General features: G+C 35.2%; 1 protein-coding gene across 2 annotated transcripts in view; it reads left to right on the forward strand.

The window, feature by feature from the left end:
* The first annotated feature begins 1,389 nt into the window (after positions 1 to 1,389).
* LOC121326555 (neuronal tyrosine-phosphorylated phosphoinositide-3-kinase adapter 2-like) overlaps positions 1,390 to 21,198 on the forward strand; it is a 48,155-nt gene continuing 28,346 nt past the window's right edge. The window contains exons 1-2 of one of the 2 annotated variants that reach the window (XM_041269892.1): positions 1,390 to 2,441; positions 3,725 to 3,957. In XM_041269892.1, the coding sequence (XP_041125826.1) occupies positions 3,755 to 3,957 (203 nt within the window). In that variant the 5' untranslated portion in view covers positions 1,390 to 2,441; positions 3,725 to 3,754. The remainder of the gene's footprint in view (positions 2,442 to 3,724; positions 3,958 to 21,198) is intronic. The other variant, XM_041269891.1, reaches the window with a different exon arrangement.

The raw sequence follows: 21,198 nt of genomic DNA on the forward strand, positions 1-21,198 counted from the left end.
TAGTGTGGCTGACTGATGAGATGATCCAGACAGCCCATTTCTTATTTATCTATTTATTTTTTTAATATGTGCAAAAAAAGAAGCAGGCAGGGTAAATATATACACAGTATATATTTAAATCCAGCAGCATTTAGTGTTAAATACAGAAAAGGATTACTTTTTTGTCTTTTTATTAAATATGTATACTTTTGTGAATAGTGTTTTTTTTTTTTTTTTTCTCCAAGCTGTGCTGGATCAGAAATTGAAGGGACCATCGGATTTGCTTCTGGGTTTGCTTGCTGATAAGGAAGTCTTTGTTTTTATTATTGTGAGGGATACTCAGAAAGCTAGACCATGCAAACGAGTATTTCTGTTGCATAGAAGATGTATTTAATGGGAATCTAATCAAAATGATTTAATCAAGTACTGTATACATTTTTTTTTTTTTACTTGACAATAAAGAACAGCATGGTAATATACAGTGTTTATTTTGTTTAAATCAATGTTGCTGTCATACATTATTATTATTATTATTATTATTATTTATTATTATTATTATTATTATTATTATTATTAATAATAGTAATACACTGTTCTTGTTGTTGATGTCAAAGGTATCAGGTGTTCTAATAGAGGTGTACTGTATGATTATAGGTTGACAGTAGAGTTTGAATCATTTTTGTTTGTGAAAGAAACATATAACTGTTAACACTGCAAAATGAGTAACAGGTAAAGTTGTGGGTTAATATAAAGACACAAAATTTATTCCCATGCACTTGATTACTACAGCCCCATGTGCCTTCATATAACACACTTGCCTGGCTAGTAATTGTCAAAGTTAAGATCTGTTTTTTAAAGTTAGTATTTCTATTAGGCCCGATCATTATGCACTGACTTATTGTAAATGTGTATACAACTCAACACACTCATCTTCAATTATAGTGCACTTTTTGTAAAGACCTAATTTCAGGACCTCCATTTAAAGATCTGCATTTCAAGCACCCTTTTATAGCAGATTCTTAGTGCACTCAGCTCCCAAAGACTGCTACAACAAGACCAGAGGAGGATATGCATCATATACATCAGGGGAGATTTCAAAGGCACTCCATCATTCTGCATGCACTTAGTATGATTAGCCAATAAGCACTGCGGCAAGAACACTATTTTTATTATTTCTAGAAACCTGACAAAATAGAACTTGTGGCTGAGAGGCGCAGGTGATCTGAAAGCAGGTGTATTTGATGCAATGAATAAGCTCCTCCTACTCCCCAGCTGTAACAACGTAACCTGCATCAGCACTAATTCTGTGTGCATCACACTGTTGTTCAGTAGGTGCCCATGTCAAAAGAGTTACTCTTTATATTGCTTTAATTTTTTTTCATCTGCATCTTTCTTTCATCTATAGTTGTTTGGTAGTTATTCAATCCTGTGTAAATGATGTCTAGCATGTAATCCTTTTTTTTTTTTTTGCTTTCCTGTTTGCTGGTAAGAATTTGTGCATGCAGACATAAAAAGCAGGAGAGAAGCTGTTGCCTAGGCAGGAGGCTCTAATGAGGAACTGCACCCCTGGGAGCTGAAATCTGAAGCGGAGTAAGATCGCCTTTCATTCATTTGCTTCCCCCGTTCCCCTCTGTCAAAGACTGGCCTAGGCAGGAGCTGTCCATGGTACTGGAATGCAGTCTGAGAAGGCTGGTGAATGTTGACAGATTGCAACCCAGACAGAGAGAGAGCGCTAAAAAGGGATGAGATTTGCTTCGCCGTTGAAGGTAGGCTTGCTCTTTGTCTCGTGTTTTACAATTACGAATCCCTGATTAATCTGCTGCTGCAGCTTTGACAGACTGAGGCAGCTAAAGATTGCAAGCCTGCCGGAGGTGGTCACAGGAGAGAGATGATGCCACAAGCCAGGCGGCTCCCAACCTTCTGTATCTAAGGGGCATGAGGAAGCATCTTTCTTGAAAGTAGGTCTCGCCACTACCATGTGCAAATGAAGCTTGCGAATGAGCCTGATGTGTCTGCATTAGGTTGTGTTGTTCTGTGCTGTGTGGTAAAGTGGATAAAAAAAGCATACAGCTTCCTCTTTTCTGGACATCCAGGCAAGGTACAATTTGCAGCTGCCCCTTGTCTCTTTTCTCTGTGATGGGGGATTAAAGAAGCACTGTTTGGTTCCATTACACCATTGAAATCTTTTGCAACCAATTTGAAAAGGAATTGCTTTGCAGACATGAAGATGGTTACAGTCAAATTAACACTAATATGGGATTCCAAGGAGCTGCTCCAAGCCTTTTCTGTATGAACACATGACCCCAAAAGTGAAGAATATTTATTTTTGAGCCATTAACTGGCCTGTTTGTTATGGTGCTGAAATCTACCTTTTTACATGCACTGAAGTTAACTGCAGAAAAGGGCTTTGCTAAGAAGAAATTAACCAGCTTACTTCACAAAGCTAGATTCAGCATTTTTTTGTAAGTATACCTTTTAACTCTTTGAAGTCCTGATTAAATAGCCCATGATTACAAAAATATGGTTATTCATTTAAAATCAGATTGAGACCTTCCACAAACAGTGCAGATATGGGTTTGTACATATATGGGTACATATATTGTAGCTTACACTTTCTGTACTATTCTGAATTGGAGTTTCTGTTGCTTTGGGTTCTTTGTACATATGTTTACTACACTATTGATATTTTAAAAAGAGAAATAACCATCTAGATTACTAGGACTACTAGGGAAATGCCTCCCGGGCATCTCCAAACATGAGGAAGGGCTAGAGGATTAAAAGGTGGATTACTGATAATCTTTGGAAATCAACAAAGCTAAATCCTTTCCACAGACCAGCATCAGCAGTGCCATAAACAGCATTTCTGTACATTTAATTTATGCAGAGAATTTCAGATGTAAGACCAGGAAGTGTTCCAATTTCCACAAGCTAAAAAATAAAAAAATAAAGAAATCAATTCTTTGAGCCAAAGAATTGCTGTATGCAATGTTTGGTCATCACAATGGATTAATTAGAATAATCCCTCAGAATCTAATTGGACATTTGTCCAAACATCTTTTCTATACAGTACTCATTAATGATCAGACTTAAGAATTAAGCAGAAATGTAAAACAAAATAATTTTAATGTGCCATCAAAACTAGCATATGTTTGGTCATCTATACAAATACAGAAACCAATGTCCTATCACAAATCCCATTATATAAATATAAACTAGTACAATTATTTTACAAAATTGTCTTTAGTATATTTACATAATAACAGTATACAGTTATGTTGTTTTCATTGTTTTATACACCAATTTTATAAATATTTGATAATTAAAGTCTCCTAGCATTAGCAACATATGTTGGAAATTTTTTAAAAGTTAATCTGAATTGATAAACATCTTACCTAATAACCATTAATATGTAACTAAGTTTAATAACAAAGGAGTTCCAGTATGCACCTTGTATGATGAAAATGTCAGTGGTATGATGCTACTCTTACATTCAAAGGGAATGCTTTCTTTCAAATCAGAGCACTTCAAGGGGAATATGCAAGGGAAATATAGCAATATAGATTACCAGATACAGTAAAATGTTATATAATAATAGGGAGCAATATTTTAAATACATGGACTAAATTAACATGAAAAAAAAAAATCAAACCAGTGTAATTCAAAAAACAAAAAAAACAAACAAAACAAAAAACAGTTATAGCTTTTTTTATATTTTAGATTGTTTTATATTTATACTTTTCTGCAGGAAGCACTTTCTGGTTGCCTTTGAGAAACAATGAATTCAAAAGAAGAAGAAGCCACTTTAACTCGATTTTTCCAGTACGTTGAAGACAGAGGACTCAGAGCATACGATGGTTTGGTTATACAGAATGCCTCAGACATTGCCAGGGAAAATGACCGAATGAGGAATGAAACCAACTTAGCTTACCTGAAAGAGAAACATGAGAAAAAGCGGAGGCAGGAAGAAGCAATAAAACGGTAAGTAAAATGAAATTTCTAAAGCCTATCTATTCAAATTCACCAGATGAAACAGAACAGAACAAAGTGTTGAGTTCAAATCTTAAAGCTCACTTTTGGGTCATTTCAATGTATCTAACTGTTAGTAGATTTAAATACAGCCACTGTTTAATTAATAATGCTGGCAACAAACCTGGTTTTTAAACGTATGTTTGCAGAACAGTTCTAATTGTGTGACAATAACAGCACCAATGAAATAAAGAAAAGTAAGTCTTGTTCACATTGGGACAATCCTAATGTCTGGGACAATCCTAATTAAATGTTGCTTCATGTCCTGCTGGTTCCTCAAACTATCAATTGATGAATGACTGCTGAAGATGGTTGAAATCACTGCGGTTCCTTTTCCCTGCATAGAGGTCCTCCTATACTCTAACCAACTCTTTTTTATGTCTTGTCACAGATCATTTAGCCCCTAAATTATTCACTAAGAGTTTTATCAGGCCTGACAACCTTAATGAGATTTAGATTAGATCCATTTGCAAAATAAAATGTAATTATTTACTTGGGTTCCTTAATATGACTCTTCCCTTAGTAATATTCCAGAGGTTGAAGATTTTAACAGCAACCATTAAAATATGATTGCAATTACAATTTTAAAAAATGCATTCCTACAGCAAGTTAGTTATTTGTTTTATTATTTTATTGTAATGTTTGTGATTTCAAGTTCTCATGGGATTTTGTTCACTCAATCACGACTCCTGATGAAAGAAGATGGGGGGGTGGGGGAAGCATATAATTCTGAATAGCTGTTCGATAAGTCTATTAGCCTGGATGCTGGTGTCCGAGGTCAAGTCAAAGACAATTTCTGGCAGCATTGCTAGGGTTAAAATAACATCAACCTGCAATATCAACTTGAATCCTATTCATGTTGACATGAAATTGACACAGTGTAAATGCAATAAACCAGATTGCATCGTTGGTTACTATTGGATACAACCATAGCAATGTACTGTGTTGTATCAACATTCATAGTCATGGCTATCAAAAAGAAAGACAGTTCATATAATGTATTTTCACAAAAAATGGCAAAATAAGTTTTGGCTACATAACTGTTATAAAAATGATTAGAAGGTGGGTTATGGGCTTGTGTTGATCCAAATGATTCCACCATGCATACTGTATAAAGCAGACACAATGTGATATGGTGATGTTATGTATTTGCATCCATCCTATTTAGATTCGTTGATGACATCCCATTTTTTTTTTCTGCTAATACGGCTCTAGCTTTAACAGGAGCAGAGGAATCTTACCTGGAATTACAATATAACATTTTTAAGAATGCCATCGACTGTTGCAAACATTAAACATACTGTACATTTCGAGGAGCCAGAGATATAAAAGTGCTAGATATTTGTTTCATGAAGACCACAAGTAGGTCAATCAGATGACGTAATTTTTGCAGTAACTGATGAAAAATCTGTTACAAAGCAGAGATTTAGTGTAAAAGCCTTAGATACTGAATAAAATCATACAGCTAGCAGGCAGAGGTTGTCTTCTGCCTAGTAACAGATCAGTTGCCAAAGATCTGGTTGCACCACTATCAGGAGGGATGCTTTAAAAACAGGATACTGCCCCAAAGGAGAGGAGTTTAATTGTGCCAGAATACATCAATGAATATCTTTCAGTTTTATTTCATTATCAGCAGAAATGCATTTACATTTATGTAAAAAAAAAAAAAATGTGAAAGGAAATGTCTATCTCATTTGTTCATTTGTCTAGGGATCTGTGGTTGTAAATGAGTATTTTTCCTTTGTAAAGCACAGGAGTCTTCTGAGTCATTAAGTGTGAACAAAATGCATAGCACCATGAAAGTTTTTTGTTTATTTATTTATTTTTCTCCATAAAGAATGTTTGCTTCATTTCATGCCAGAGAATTATTTAGAGGAAATGTAAAATCCACCTTTTATTATGTTTAACTGTTGTTGAGAGGGAGCTCCATATTTTCCCATCTCACTCAGAGACTCAAGATATACTGGTTGCAATGTTCTACTTGTATTCACATGTATTAAAGGGTAAATGTACATTTTAAAAAACACGTTCCCGTGGATTACAGTCACCTAAGTGATGCAGACACACTTCATTAGATTCTCAAAGATTTTAACCCCAAACCATTATTAGCACAAAAATCTGAAAGAAAAAGAAAATGCCAATTCAATTTACTTTTGCTGGTGTTTTCAGGGAAATTCTAATTGATGCCATGATCTGAGCATCGAGTTTTACTTCTATTTAACAGATCAGATTGTACAGCTACATTTTTCAGAAATCACTTTGATTGGGCCCTTAAATATGCTTACAAGCTTCCAAAACAATATTGTTTATTCCTGTTTCTGAAAACGTGTTGACAACAGTAAAAAGTACACCATAATTCACCTGTGCACAGCAGTGTCTGATACATTCTTATCTTTTTTCATCTATGAATGAAATGAAAAGTTGAAACATCTGTTTAGTCTCCATTTTCAGCTGTAGATTTAGCAACATTGTCCAGCTATTTCTGATGTTTTTCTGAAATAATGTATTGATTTCCTTTAAACAGAATCAGACATGTGAGGCTTTTGACTACATTGAGCTTTGAAATGGAGAATAGAGAGCAGTCTCTTTCCAGTCATTTCAGGATTATGAGAGAATGTCACCACTAGAGACACTTCACTAACTTGCCATTTTAATGCATACAAGTCGCAAATTATTAGTTCAGATCATATTAGTTAGTATACAATACAAATCATTTAGAAGTCCCTGTAAAATTATATTGTTTGTGTAAATAAAACATTGCCTAGTTCATAATTATAATAAAGATCAGCTGGAAGTTTATACTTTCATTGTTGCTGTGCAAATTTAGATTGATTAAATATTTTGTTTTCCCTCCAAACTATGTTAGTCTTTAAAATACTGCAACAGCTGCATTTAGATATGTCTTTGGTGATATTTGTAACCTAATACATTTTTGCAATAGTCACTTTTTGTAGCGATCTGAAACCTACTTTTTTATTCTCCCATTAATTGATCAAGTAATCTGTTGATGGCAGTGAACACATTTTTTTTTAGAAAGAAATCAACAGAAAAATGTAAGATAGAAATCATTCAGCAAATGACCAAACACTCACTCAGTACTTTAAAAGATGCCAATACTTGGCATCTTTTACCATCAAGGACTGGCATCTAGTAATTGTAGAAACAGTGATCATTTAACACTTAAAGGCTTTTTAAGCATTTGCAACAGCATTAAGACCATAGCACCGACATTACCCCAGCCATAAAATTACTCCTTATGACACTTTAGGCAAGTTAAGGTTGTGTTTGCACTTCTAAAATGCACTCTGCAATGCAATGCACTCTTGCTCATTAGCTATGCACTTTAAGGCGTGTAAAATCTTAATAATATGCATGGGTAAACTGTAGGTGGGGCTCATTTGTAGTCTGTAATATTAAAATTAGATTTATGAAGTGGCAGAAGAGCTGTGCCAGCTCTAAAAGGGTCCACAAATAAGTCAGATCTCAAATTGGTCTTATGTGGTTGCAAAGAAAAAGTCAGAAAGCAGCTGACAGGAAAGGGCATTATGGCAGCAGTCATAACATATTTCTTACAATGAAGAGTGCAGGCTCCTAACCTTCCTGAACAACCCAGGAACAGAGGGAGAGTACTGAGGAGATGGGAGAGTATTTAGGGTCTGCATTATACTTTTTGATCTCCCTGACGATGAAGTTATAGCTCGATACCTGCTATTTCATTATGTCATATAATAATAATATAATATAAAGTCAAGACACTTAGTCAACACAAGTTATTTCTGCCTCACCAGATAAGCCTCTCTTGCTTTAGTGGGTTGGGATGGGGTAAAATGTGTGCTTCGACTGAGCGCAAATTAACACTGCCAATTTAGCACAGCTATAGAGGTATACCTGACACTAAGAGGATTCGCAGGTCATTGTTTACCTATAATACGTTTCCCTGGGTCAAAGAAGCTGAATTTTTAATCCATGATTTTGAAGGTCTTTCTGGGTAATTGGCAATCACATTGGAGAGCCCGACCAGGTTGTAACTATAGAAGCTGAACAGAGGGCACATCTTGCAGGCCAGGCATGCAAACCCCTTTTTCACCTGCCACTTGGACTCGGTTGAAAGTGATTTGAAAATGGTCCTGTTCATTTTCAAACGTATAGTACGAATTTGAAATACGACTGCGTACATAACGTTAATAAAACCAAGATGGTTGCTTTTTAATCTTAATGTGTGTTTTTTTCAGAGCTATGAAAACCCACAAGATGCAGCATAAGTGCCTATGGCAGGTCTATACCTTAGTTTTGCAATCATAACAATTGCCTGGGAAATGTACAGATTCAAAATGGCTGTTACCTGCTTCACTTCTGTCTGCTAGCTTGATGTATATATTTTCATTCATTCAAAGCAATTACCTTTGACTCACAATATAAAATCGTCTCAGTACAAAAATGGATTTGATAAATAACTATGCCATGTAGCATATTACAGGCTGTAAAGAATAGGAAGGCATGTGGCATAAGAGAAGTCACCACAAGGTTTGGTAACACTAGGATGGTATGGTATCAGAGCAAAGCATAAAATCATCTACTAAGAAATTGGCTTGCACAGTAGGTGTATTTTGGGGTCTGTGAGATTCTTGGAATTATTTGTAGCTACAACCCCTGTCACCTCCTAAGGAAATGAATTGTCTAATTATCAAAGTGACTTATTAATGAATATATTTATTAATATACAACTTAAGGCAAAACACCCATGGGGCGCCACTTATCATATATTTGACATATCCAGCTGTGGCCAAATGTTTTGCATCACTTAGAATTTTAGGATTGAGACAATTAAAAAAAAAAAAAAAAAAAAAAAAAAAAACTATATGAACATAATTTAGATATTTTATTTAATATCATTTAAACAAAGAAACTATAAAATTATACTGCAAAAGTCTACCTTGAGCCATAATAATACAGTGTACTATAATAAAAGTACAGTATTTCATGTTACATTCCCAAATGTCAAAATGTATTATTAGGCATGTCCCTTATTTAGGCCATACTTGATAAATAGAATATATATATAGAATGAGCTGTAATGGAAAATAGAAACGGATTTAGAATAGAAAATCCCTTGATTTTTAAAAGGGTTAGATCATTTTCAAGTATGCTCTTTAAACTACAAAATCTCTGGAAAGAAAAGCCTTCATGCACTTCACACTGACAGTGATGTACGTTAATATAAAAACAGCTGACCAAGCTTTAGTGTTGATCTGACTACCTATGTGCAATGCATCTTGGTTCTGCTGAAAGCATTTAACAACAGGGTGACAGTTGTGGGGAAGGGACAGGGGAGAAATATCAAAGTGAAGGATGTTTTTCAGGAGTCCAGTTCCTGATGTAAGATCTGAAAAGGTCTGACAACTTCAGATGCATATCGTATGGTATATCAAAGGCAAGATCAGAGAGAACAATTTCAATACATTTAGTGGATATGGATGCTGAGTGTGATTGGATTAAGGTTTTGAAGCATATTGGATTAAAGTAAGATTGTGTTCCATACAGGTTCTTCTGCTAATGCATATGAAATCATTTGGGGCTGTACCTTTATGGACCACCTGCCTCCATGGATACAAAGGAAGAGGACATTAATACCGAAATGACTTCTCAATTTAAAGGATAATCTATGTAACAAGCTTTCACTTCATTACTGAAGCTCTGACTAATGTTTCGATACGTGCAGTTTATGATAAGGAACTGCTTTAAAGGGCAAATAATTTGAAAACATTGAGACATATCGAGTGAAAAATAAGAATGTGAGGGATAGAAATAAAGGGAATAGCAAATTAATCCCAGAGCTCTGTTATAATGATCTTAACAATGAAGAAAATCTATATGGCTGCCATGGGTACATTATATATATATATATATATATATATATATATATATATATATATATATATATATATATATATATTGTACCCAGTAATATTCAATTGTTTTTACTTTAGGAAGAACTTTGTATCCGTTGGCTGTACCAATAATGCACTTAAAAGTATGATTTGCATTAGGCTGTTTAATTTGAAGTTAATCTCTTTTTCCTTCAGAAGTGCTGTCTGATCTGCCAATGCCTATGTCACACTCCCACTCTCAATGACAATCTGAGTCATTCTTTTTTAAAATATCTTTCTCTTTTTCACTTCCATCCTACGCCTATATAGTGGGAGCGTTAGCATGTGGGATTAGCTTTTCAAGAACAATGTTAAGCGTCCTGTTCCAAAGGAATTGTAACTCTTTGTGGGAGGCACAGACCGTTCTGCTTGAAATGCTTTAAAATGACAGTACATACCCCTCAACTTGTCAATGGCATCCATTCGGTTAGCATGTAAAAATGGCTCAAGACCAGTACAGGCATTCTTTCCCCACTCACTTAACACCTTTGAGCTATGGTAGTTCTTTATTATTGAATTTGATAACACAGATGACATTGAAAACCTCTAGTGCTGGTATTACTGTATTTCATTTGATAGAATATATTTGTAAAGTATCGGAAAAACAACACCAAGTTGTTTTATTTAATGCTTAATGGCCAGGCAGAATTCATTTTAGGAACGATTTTAATCGTTTCTACACTAAGAAGAAATATGTTTTTTGAAAGAATGTAGAAAGTGACCTTTTGAAATCTGTGTAAGATGTCAAAGAGTGAAATATTGCACGTGACATGCCACACTTCAGTCACAAGTGTGCCTCTAGCAATCGAAAACATTTTCAGCATTGAAGTCAGTTACTTGGAATGCAGTGTGTAACAATGGAACGTTCCAACTACCGTTCAAAAATCAGCTCCATGTGCCCTACAAAACTGGAACATTCACTTGTCCAACTACATTACTATATCAACACGCTCCATTACACTAAAATCAATTTTTTACTACTACTTTGTGTATGTTGTTTCCCCAAAGGGTAACTTATTCACAAATTGTGGGATTTCTCCAGGCACTCTAAGAGGGTTTAAATCCGATGTAACTCTAATCCGAATGCAGACACATGGAGACCAGAGTTAGACAGTCATTCCCTAAAATTCTTCTCCGTCTTCCAATTTTCCCAAACACTCAAATAAAGCAGCAAAAGACAGACTAAAAACACAGACACATGCTTGCTAGCTGTCTGAACAAAACTCCCTTTATACATATATTCCTTTTGTTACCTGTACTATCTTGTACAGGATAGTGAATTGTTATCAAAACCATTTTTAAAATATAAATAAGATACTATTGTTCATTATATACATAAACAAACACAGCCTTTCCCAAAATTCCAAGGAAATACCTTGAAATCATGGGGACAGGTTACATGTATTATGCTACCATGGTGTAGCATATGCAGTTTATCAAGTAATTGATTAAACTCTACAAAACTGGACATGCATAAAGTAGTATGTAAAGTAATGAAATGTACAGGGAATCAAACAATGGTCCTTTATGTTAGTGATTAATAAAGTTTTTTATAGGTGCAGATAAGTCTTTCTTGTAGTCTAATAGAACACCATTATGGTCATTGCTATTGTGCAGCAGAAGCAGAAGAAATGCTTTACTGGTTCCCTAAGCTGAGTCAGCCCAATATTGATCCAGCCTGCACAGCAAATTCAGAGAATTAGACTGTAGGGAGAACTGTCTCCCATAAACATATCGGGGCCATTAAAATCTCTTGTATGTGGCTATTTGCGTTTTGAAATTTTTTATTGCACAGAATTTTCACACATTAAATATTTTTTATTTTGTATTTAACCACTTCTCTCAATACAAAGTAATGCAGTGCCCTTGGGAAAGATTACATGCTGAATACATTTCACCAAAATGACTCTACTGTGGGACTGTGGAGAAGGGTTAATATCTCTATCATACATCTAAATTGAGATTATTCTTTTGGGAAACATATTAATATTGCATTTCACTCATTTTTTGGCCATGCACGTGTGGGGTGTCTATATTCATGCTCTATGAAGCACTCATTTTTTCTCTCTGTTTTGCCAAAAGCATTTCATTTGTTGCTAAGCTACCAATACTGCTCCCATGCTGCTAGAATTGGGGGGCGTTCTGATAGAGCTTACATTCTGCGACTCAATTATTTCTCTGAAGAATGTAGAGGTTCTATTTAGAGAATAGGTTCTATTTATTTATAAGTAGAATATATAACCAGAGAGGCCTATAGTTTGGTATTCAGCATACAGATAGGTATATTAAAAGCATTTAGACCTCAGATGTACAGATACAGGAAAGGGTCCCTTGGTCTCTGCTAATGTTGCTGTTTTTTTCTTCATTTTTATTTGAGTGATTTTGGATAGTTGAACACAGGCTGTTAATTCCATTTTACAAAAAGAAAGTATAGATCTTGTATGAGCATCAGAGATAGAACTACAACAATGCCAGACTGCTACTTTGCAGTGGTGTGTATTACAATGTGTCATACTGGCTATGGCAGATCTAAGAAAATGGTTACTATGAGTTGTATCTGCTGTCTGCAAAGCAGTACGCCAAGGAAGAAACATGCCTCTTTTTACTGGTATCACCATTAAGTCGCTGTTGCCAGATATGTATTTCCTTGAGGGTCCTTGTTGTTGTAACTTAGCAGTAATAACACATGTTTACTTTAGTTAATGTTTAATAGTATCATCTGTCACTGTGGTGTTTTTCCAGTTTATAAAACAGTTTAAACAGATATGTTGTATGTATATATTATGTTTTTGTTTATCGTGTGGAAGCTTAACAGACCAGTTGATTTGGTAGTGGGGGTGATTTTCCTGGCTGCAGTTACAGTTGACTTTTTGTGTGCTACATGTTTGGTTTCTGTGTCACTGGAGTGTGTTGCTAGGCAGATTTTAGCAGCTAACCAATGGGTGGCCATTCTGTGTTCTATGTACTCACAGTGAAATAACATGTGGAGTTTTACACTGTGAATGATTTAGAATTCAGGTCAAACAAGTACTACCGTTAATCAACACAGACCTTTTGACTGACAATGTGAGAATGAAGTAAATTTAATTTGTAATTAAACAGATAACAGGGCAAGAAAACAACAGTCACATTGACTATCACCATTTTATATTAGGTCAACATGTGTGTTGTAATATGGAACTGTCTGGTTTAATTTTTATTCATTAAGATGCTGGATCTTAGACGGACTTAAAAAAAAATGCAACATAGTCATTGTCTCATCTCATTGTCACATGACTGCTAAAGTAAGTGACCTGCATATTGAAGTAGAAAAAATCTTAGCTACCTGTGGCAGAATGCTTCTTGGTAGAATTCTAAATGAGATCAAGTGAAATCAAATGCTGCAGAACAACCAGATTTCTTTAAGTCCATATGGCACTCATGCTTTTAAATAAATATCCCTATTGTTGTTCCTATTTAGAATAGTGATCACACAGCAAATGGACTACCAAATGATGAACATTTTATCTGCCAAAAAAAGGTCACCCTTCTCTGCACTGTATTATTATAACTCAATGCAACACATCAGATATTGCAGCAATTCACATACTTTAAAACCATCAAAATCACACGTCCTTTAATGAATCTCTGTATCACTACAGTAGCACTGTAGTCTGTTTTTATTACTAATGGTCTATTTTCGTTTACCAAAAACACTAGGGGAGAGTGGAAGTAAGTATAGAAAAAAATTAATGACCAGATTTGTGCGCAGTACATCAGAATTGCATAACTTCTTACAATCAATCATAAGCTCTCAGTTTAGATAAATGTAACATACAAACATGCAGTATGGTAGGGTTATATAAATAGGGGATTTAGGATTTTAAATATAAGTCTTTTTTTTTTTTTTTTTAATTCATTGAATTAATGAAAACATGCACATATGGTATCAATTACTATCAGGCTACCTTACACTAAATATCCAGTAAAGCATATTGGAAAAGTATAATAAACAAATAATAACAACCCTGTTTACTTTGCTAGGACAAGCATGTTTTTTTTTTTGTTTTGTTTTGTTTTAATAAAATAGAAATCGTCTAAAACTCTGAGCCAGCTTATGAGCGGATGATGCACAGCTGGATTATGCAGTAAACCTTCCAAATTAACATTATGTGGAGGGGCAAGGATAGTTAATTTACTTATTGAGTTGACATCAGATGTCAGTAGCCATTAGGGGAATTGCTCATTATGCTATTTACAAGGTTACAATAGCAAAAAAAATTAAAAATAACCAACAGAGAAACATTTCATTTGTAGTGTTTGTCAATAAAATTGAGTGCACTTTGTTCTAATCCACCATCTCAATTCTGTATTTTGTTATATCATTATTTGTATTAATTTCAAATTTCGGGCCCCCTTATAATGCTTTTGTTATCCCTGATTTGTATATGTTTTTAAGGGTGATGAGTGCTTATACCTACCATGGTTAGTCATTTTAGTATGATTTCACTGTTGTACTGGGCTTTATTCTATTTCACTATGCCTTTGCTGTGGTATACCAGTAAAAAAGCGTGGTTGATCTCTGTCCAACCTGCCTGTTGTTTTTTTAAAGACCAGTTCATTAGTATATTAGGGCTGCTTGGCCCGTATTTTTTCAACAACTATGGATTTAGAATTGTTAGCAGTAATGCATTATATTATCAACCAATAGTAACTGCCACTAATTATTACATACTGTAATGTTACTAAGTCTTGTAATATTCTGTCCTAGCTCATAACCCTCACCCCTACTGACTATATTACTAAGAAACGGATATTTACAATATAATTCCTGTTAGTTGTTATGGGGGTTAATATAGCATGACTATTTTAGCTGTCAAACTTAACAATACATTGGCAATTAAGCATGCTCACTAGTGATTGCTACTTTGACATTTAAAATTACTGCATTACCAATTAAGTAAGTATATACATTAATTTGCAAATTAAAGTGGCATATTAGCACGATACTTTACTTGTAAAAGTGCAGGCAGATCCAGCCCCACAGACAGTGTTATTACCAGGGAGCACAGTGATGAGGTGGCTTGCAGTGAAGCCCAGCTGAGGCAGCAGCTCCTGCTGTTACTAATGACTCCTTGTCTCTGCTCTCTCTCGACTCATTGAACTCCTCAACCGAGGCTGGACAATTCAGTTTCTCTTCATTATTTTTTTTTTTTTTTTTTTAAGTAAACCTTTAAAAGGCTAATTTGAATCATTTAAATTCACACTCGAAGCAAGGCATTATGGGATTCGTTTGGCATCTTCAGAAAACTATACCTTTTTCAATATTTCAAATAGCCTAGTTTTCAGTTCCCCTGAATTCCGATCTCTGCCTCTGCTTTGTGCTTGTTTAGTATGGGCTGCTCTTTTACTTTACTATTACTTGTTTTTTTTTTTTCACATCCACACTAGTTTTAGTACAAGTCTTCTTTTCTCTGGTTTTTGTCTCGGTTGGACCTAAGCAGGGACAGGAAGCAATTTCCAATACTGTAATCAGCACCTGTCCAAGTAAAAATTACTCACACCACAGAGGATCACACTTCATAAGAGACTGCTTTCTGCCTGCACACAAAACTGTCCATTGTGTCAAATAGTGATGTGTACTACTGTACACCGAGAGCACCTTTGAGACATACAAACACATCCAAGGCCAGCCTTGAACCCAGATCTCTAGAGAAAAGGATTGAAAGCCTTGTGATTTAACCTGCTGTGCCACCTAGCCTCCCTAAATTTAGCCTTTTTAATCTGATTCTGTCAGTCTCACTAAAGTCAAATTTAATGCTGCTGTAGGAAATGAAATGGATGTTAATGTGATAGCAAAAAGACAGGCGGGCGAGAAATATTAAAAGCCTAGAATCCTATGTGGTCAATTAGTTGCCATATATCAGATGCCTGACTGTCAGGAAAATGCAAGATAGTGAGGCAGCATGACTGTATTCCTGTCCATAACAGTTAGCAGACACTAGATGCATGACTAAAAGACCCCTGGTGTGAAATACATGTGTTTATCAATGTCCTTTTCTAAATTTCATTTTTAGTTTCATTTTTAACCCTGTATTTGAATGGACTGACTGGTCTTTTTATTATTTATTACTGATTCTGTCTGACAGCACGATTCCTAGCCATTAGATTCCCATTGCAGCACCCTGTGTTTTAAGAATAAGCATAATTAGTATTGACTTAGTACGATTTAGTGTTACTTTTACTTGTATAATTTATATTATACAGATATGTTCCATATGCAAGTTAATTACATTTTGTAGGTAAAGTTAATTGTCTTGGATCTGAATCTAAAACAAATACCCAGTTAATCCACTGAACCAGCCTTCTTATGGATAAGACCCCAAAACAAATGCATACTTGAACTTGTGGTGTGTTATCCTGGATTAGTATCTAGTTCCAAATGGTTTACATCCTATTGGATGTATGTCCTGTGTCAATAATCAGCCTAAAAATCAATGTCTGTAACATTTGGGTTTCTTCTGCCTGAACAATGGTGATGCCAAACAGATCTTTACAGACTAACAGGATTTATTTATACCATTACCATTTTTTTCTATTACAACCTTTATATAATAAGGGTTTAGGACTAATAGATATATGAGGAACACAATTAAAAATCTGCAGACCGCACTGGAGTAATTACAGCAAAAATGCATTTTATTAAGGGGTACATTTATCTTGATTTCATCTTCTCTCACCAACACGGACAGCACTTACCGAAAGAGGAGCGGACTGCCCATTTAATTAATGTTCCCAGTGATTTACGGTGTAGCTTTTGAACCAGATAAGAGCTTTCTTTTTCGATTTCCAATCGAAGCCATTACAATTTCAATTATACAGTCGCAAACTAATCACTTACAAAAGCTTTATTTATGGTGACCTCTTAGTGCTGGATGACTCAGAACTATACTCAGGGTGGGGATTTGGAGCTCTCTTCCACAGAGTGTATCTGGATTATTCTTTACTCTTGTTCTCCTTGTAACCAGTGATATCAGAACTGTTTTTTCTGTGGGGTCAGAAACTCCACAACAATAACCCATGACAGGGTATGAACCCAAATAAGATCGTGGGTTATTACACTTATAAAATGACTCTACATTTATAAAAATATATTTTTTAAAAAAAATTAAAAATAAGATTTTAAGCTTTCAACCGCATTTTATTGAATGTGTTCTTCTGCCTAGCCTTAGAAGCTACAAATGTGCTGGAAAAACTTATTAATGCTGAGTGAGTATTTATTTGTTTTAGATATTCTATTTTTTATACTGCAGTTTGAATGTATTATTTTCTAGCAGGGTAAGGTTAAAAAAACATTAGTGCTTACTTACATGTTTAATGCACTTGGACATTTGAAATCACTACAATAATCACGCTCTGCACCTTTATTTTTTATAATGCTAAATGCATTGCCTTATCTTTTTAGTATTCTTCTCTTCTCCATCAGCTGAATCCAGACAGTCAAGGAGGCAGTCGCGCACTCAGATCAGTCCACCTGAACAAACCTGCTCAATGCATTTCAATACACATTGAAGTCAGCAGTTACTGTGATGTATTTCACTTGTATACCATATTGTTGAGAATCGGAACCCAGGTTGCTGTCGTTTTTCAACACAACTGATTTCACAACTGTATTTGTTGTTTTATTATGTATTAATGTTTGGCAGGACGAGCGAGGTGGCGTCCGCCATTGTTTGTTATTGTTTTGTATTTTAATACCTTGTCGGCTAGTAATTATTGGATTAGCTGACTGTCACACATCTTTTGCAAACTCGTGCAGACTATGGCTGAGGGGTTAACAAGATCTAGCCAGTTAATCCATCTACCATAATATAAAAGACCTGCAGCTTTGGCTGTGTTCAGGAGTGGAGTAACAGCGAGCGAGCAAGGAGATGGGAAAATAATAATAATAATAATAATAATAATAATAATAATAATAATAATAATAATAATAATAATAATAATATCTGCTACTTAATTATTATAATAATTATTACTTGTTTGTCTGTGTTGGCCCTCGTGCCTTTTGTTTTATAAAAGGCTTTTGTTTTGTCTAAACCTTTATTATATTTAGTGCGCCGCGGCCCTTTTTATACCCCAATCTGTTATTCTGTGAGCTGCTTCTTCCGGGTATGACGTCATCCACAAAGCCATTCTACACAAAGATGTTCTTCAGTTACCTCTATTTGTTTTACTATACTTATAACTTTTTTTTCTAATTTTTTTTTTTTTTTTTTTTTTTCTGATTAAAAAATGTGTTGAACTTGTTATAATTTGCCTGTAATGGTATTTATGATATGCACATACGTCACCAAGTCACGTGACTGAAGTGTGGCCAGCCACTTTGGACGTCCTATTGACAATCTGCGAAGACGTAGAACTTTGTCAAGCACGATTAACTGGTTTCGACATATGAAGTTCTGTATTCATTGGCTAAATAAGACGGCAAATATTGTTGTTTTCGAATTTGTATCATTTAAGGTAATTTAAAAAAAATAGAGCTGTTTTACGGTTATTAATGTATTATTATTAGGTTTGTAGTATTAATATTGTTCATAATTTTCATTATTAATGTCGGTATTGTCAGTATTAAACACAGCCAGTATGAGGTTCAGTCCAAACAGCGTGCCAAACTCAGTGAGGTACAGCAGGGGATAATAACTTCACACAGGACCATTTCATCTACCATCACCTCAGAAACACAAACAAGCAAAGAATTATTATTCTCCATTTTAAATGTCGCTCAGCGCTTTCGTGGAGCAGAGCGTTAAATCATTTAAATTAGCTCAGTGTGCTTTTTGAGCGGCTCACTTAACGCACCCACTACATCCCTGCCTGACTTCACGCTTCACGTAATAAACAACACCTCCCTGTACACCGGCCAAGATAGCAAGGCATACAAAAGCCTTGATGCATACCTGTATTTAGTATCCGGATGGGTGACATGTTTGTATTACTTTTCATGTATTTCATTATTATTTATAATAATATTTAATTTATTCATTTGCAGACACCAATACGTAAAAGTTGTTTACTTTCTGTTTGTTAATAATAAATCGCTAAAACATACAATTACTCTCCAAATCAGTAACATTGCTCAGCTGTTCGGAGGCAGTATGTTGAACTGATTAGAATGACTTGTTTGTTGCGCACAGTAATTCAGCAATAGGATTCATTTTAGCAAAGTTGTAGGGCTAACTAACACGTTAATTTAGTTTCGGTATGAAATTTACCGGAGTGTCTGGAAATTATAATCTCCACTTCTTGCATTGTGTATAATTTCTCACCCAATCAAATTTCGAAGCAATCGTAAAACCGCATTTCAAAACTCTACACGCGCATTTATGATTATTGTTTTCCTCTTTGGTAGGCCCAAATGGTAAGGGAAGCGCTGTAGTATGAGAACCGCATTATATAAGACCAGCTTGACTGCAAAGTGTACAGTATTTTATATACATAATAAACACTAGAAATGTCGACTCGACAAAAAACTGACCCACCAGTGCACTGTTAGCGCGACTTGGCGGGAACCCTACACATTAAAATAAATAAATAAAACATTTAGTGACAAAAAAAAATCTACTTTTAATGCGATTATGACAAATATATAGAGGTTAACTTGAATTACAACATAACTGTTATATATTTTTGAAAAGCAAAATCTTACCTGCCATGAAGTGTTCGCTGCATAAACGACTGTACCTTGTTGGCTTCCAGTTTTTACGATATATGGCAGTAATCCATCTTTCTCGTCTCTCAGCATCTTTTGGTATGCGGTAAAATGATAGATTCAGCTTTCAGCCTTGTCTGTTGCTGCATCCAACAGCAAAACACGCTACAACCACCTTCTATTTTACTTTTTTAAAACGCTGGTAAACAGGAGGCTGTCAATAAGCCGCCTGACGCAGCTGCCATGTGACTTGTGACGTCAGGTGCAAATGATTATGTTTTATTCCATGAATAACAAGTTTAATTAATAATAATAATAATAAATAATAATAATAATAATAATAATAATAATTCTTCAGTTATAGTAGCCTGCAATAGAAATGATGCAATGTATGACAGATCAGCGAAAGTGATATTAGTGTCAACACCATGCAGTGGAGTGTATTGCCAGTAAGACAAAAGGAAACTTCACCCAAAGTGGTAGATTACTAGAAGATACTGGTTCTACCTTCTATAACAACACTTTGGCTGATCTAACCTGTCATCTGTGATAGACAACTAGACGGTTGAAAATGCTTACTCTTTAAGAAAGGCATTACAGAGGATATCGTAGTAAAAGATTTACAAACCCTTCAAAAACTTTTTCTGTATTTATATTTTAATATTTGACCAAAGTGTAATTTGTAGACCCCAGAAACCCACACAAAATAAAGCTCCTGTTTGTGATACTGCAATACATAAACAAGCTATCTCATCTTGCTTGATTGAAAATAAGTATTTCATTTTTTATTTAGTTATCCAGTGGTAAATGGCATTGTAACAGAAGTGCACTGTTACGTGTTGGTGGTCCATTATATATATATATATATATATATATATATATATATATATATATATATATTTGTATGAGCTTAACATGCAGCCTTAAGCACTCAGTATTCCCAGGTGGTCTCCCATCCAAGTACTAACCAAGCCCAACATTGCTTTGCTTAAGCATTGCATAGTAAGTTTGATTTGAAGAGCTTTTTGCTGTCAGAGACGTTGCCCAGGGGTCACTACGAGGAAGTAGCTCTTCTTGACCCCCTGGGTATCCACTGAGAGAACGAGAGAGAGAGAGAGAGTTTGAAGTTGCAAACGCTGCACAAGCGTCCAGATCCACAACTAAGAAAACGAAAGCTGGCCAAGCTGGGGCCGTGCATTACTCTCGCACCAGGAACCTTCTTCTTACCATAAACTAAATAAACATTGGTGGAATCCCGGTTGCACACACAGTGATTGTTCGTAGCTCATCCTGGTTAAACACGCAGTGATGAGGGTTTCTACTTAGCACAGCATAGAACACACACACACACACACACACACACACACAATGAAGAACCAAGGGTTAGCCACGGTTAACCGATTGTCAAATTTTCAATTGACACCTGGCCACCTGCTGCACATTCCTTTCAATTAGGCAGGGACAGCCCTGCCATATCCAACACTTCCCAATCATACAACCTTTTTAATGGCTTATGAGTGACAGACCACTTTTTTAAATGCTGCATGCGGTCTAAATTAATTTACTTCTTCAACACAG

This window comes from Polyodon spathula, chromosome 14 (assembly GCF_017654505.1).
Source record: "Polyodon spathula isolate WHYD16114869_AA chromosome 14, ASM1765450v1, whole genome shotgun sequence".
Classification (NCBI taxonomy): domain Eukaryota; kingdom Metazoa; phylum Chordata; class Actinopteri; order Acipenseriformes; family Polyodontidae; genus Polyodon; species Polyodon spathula.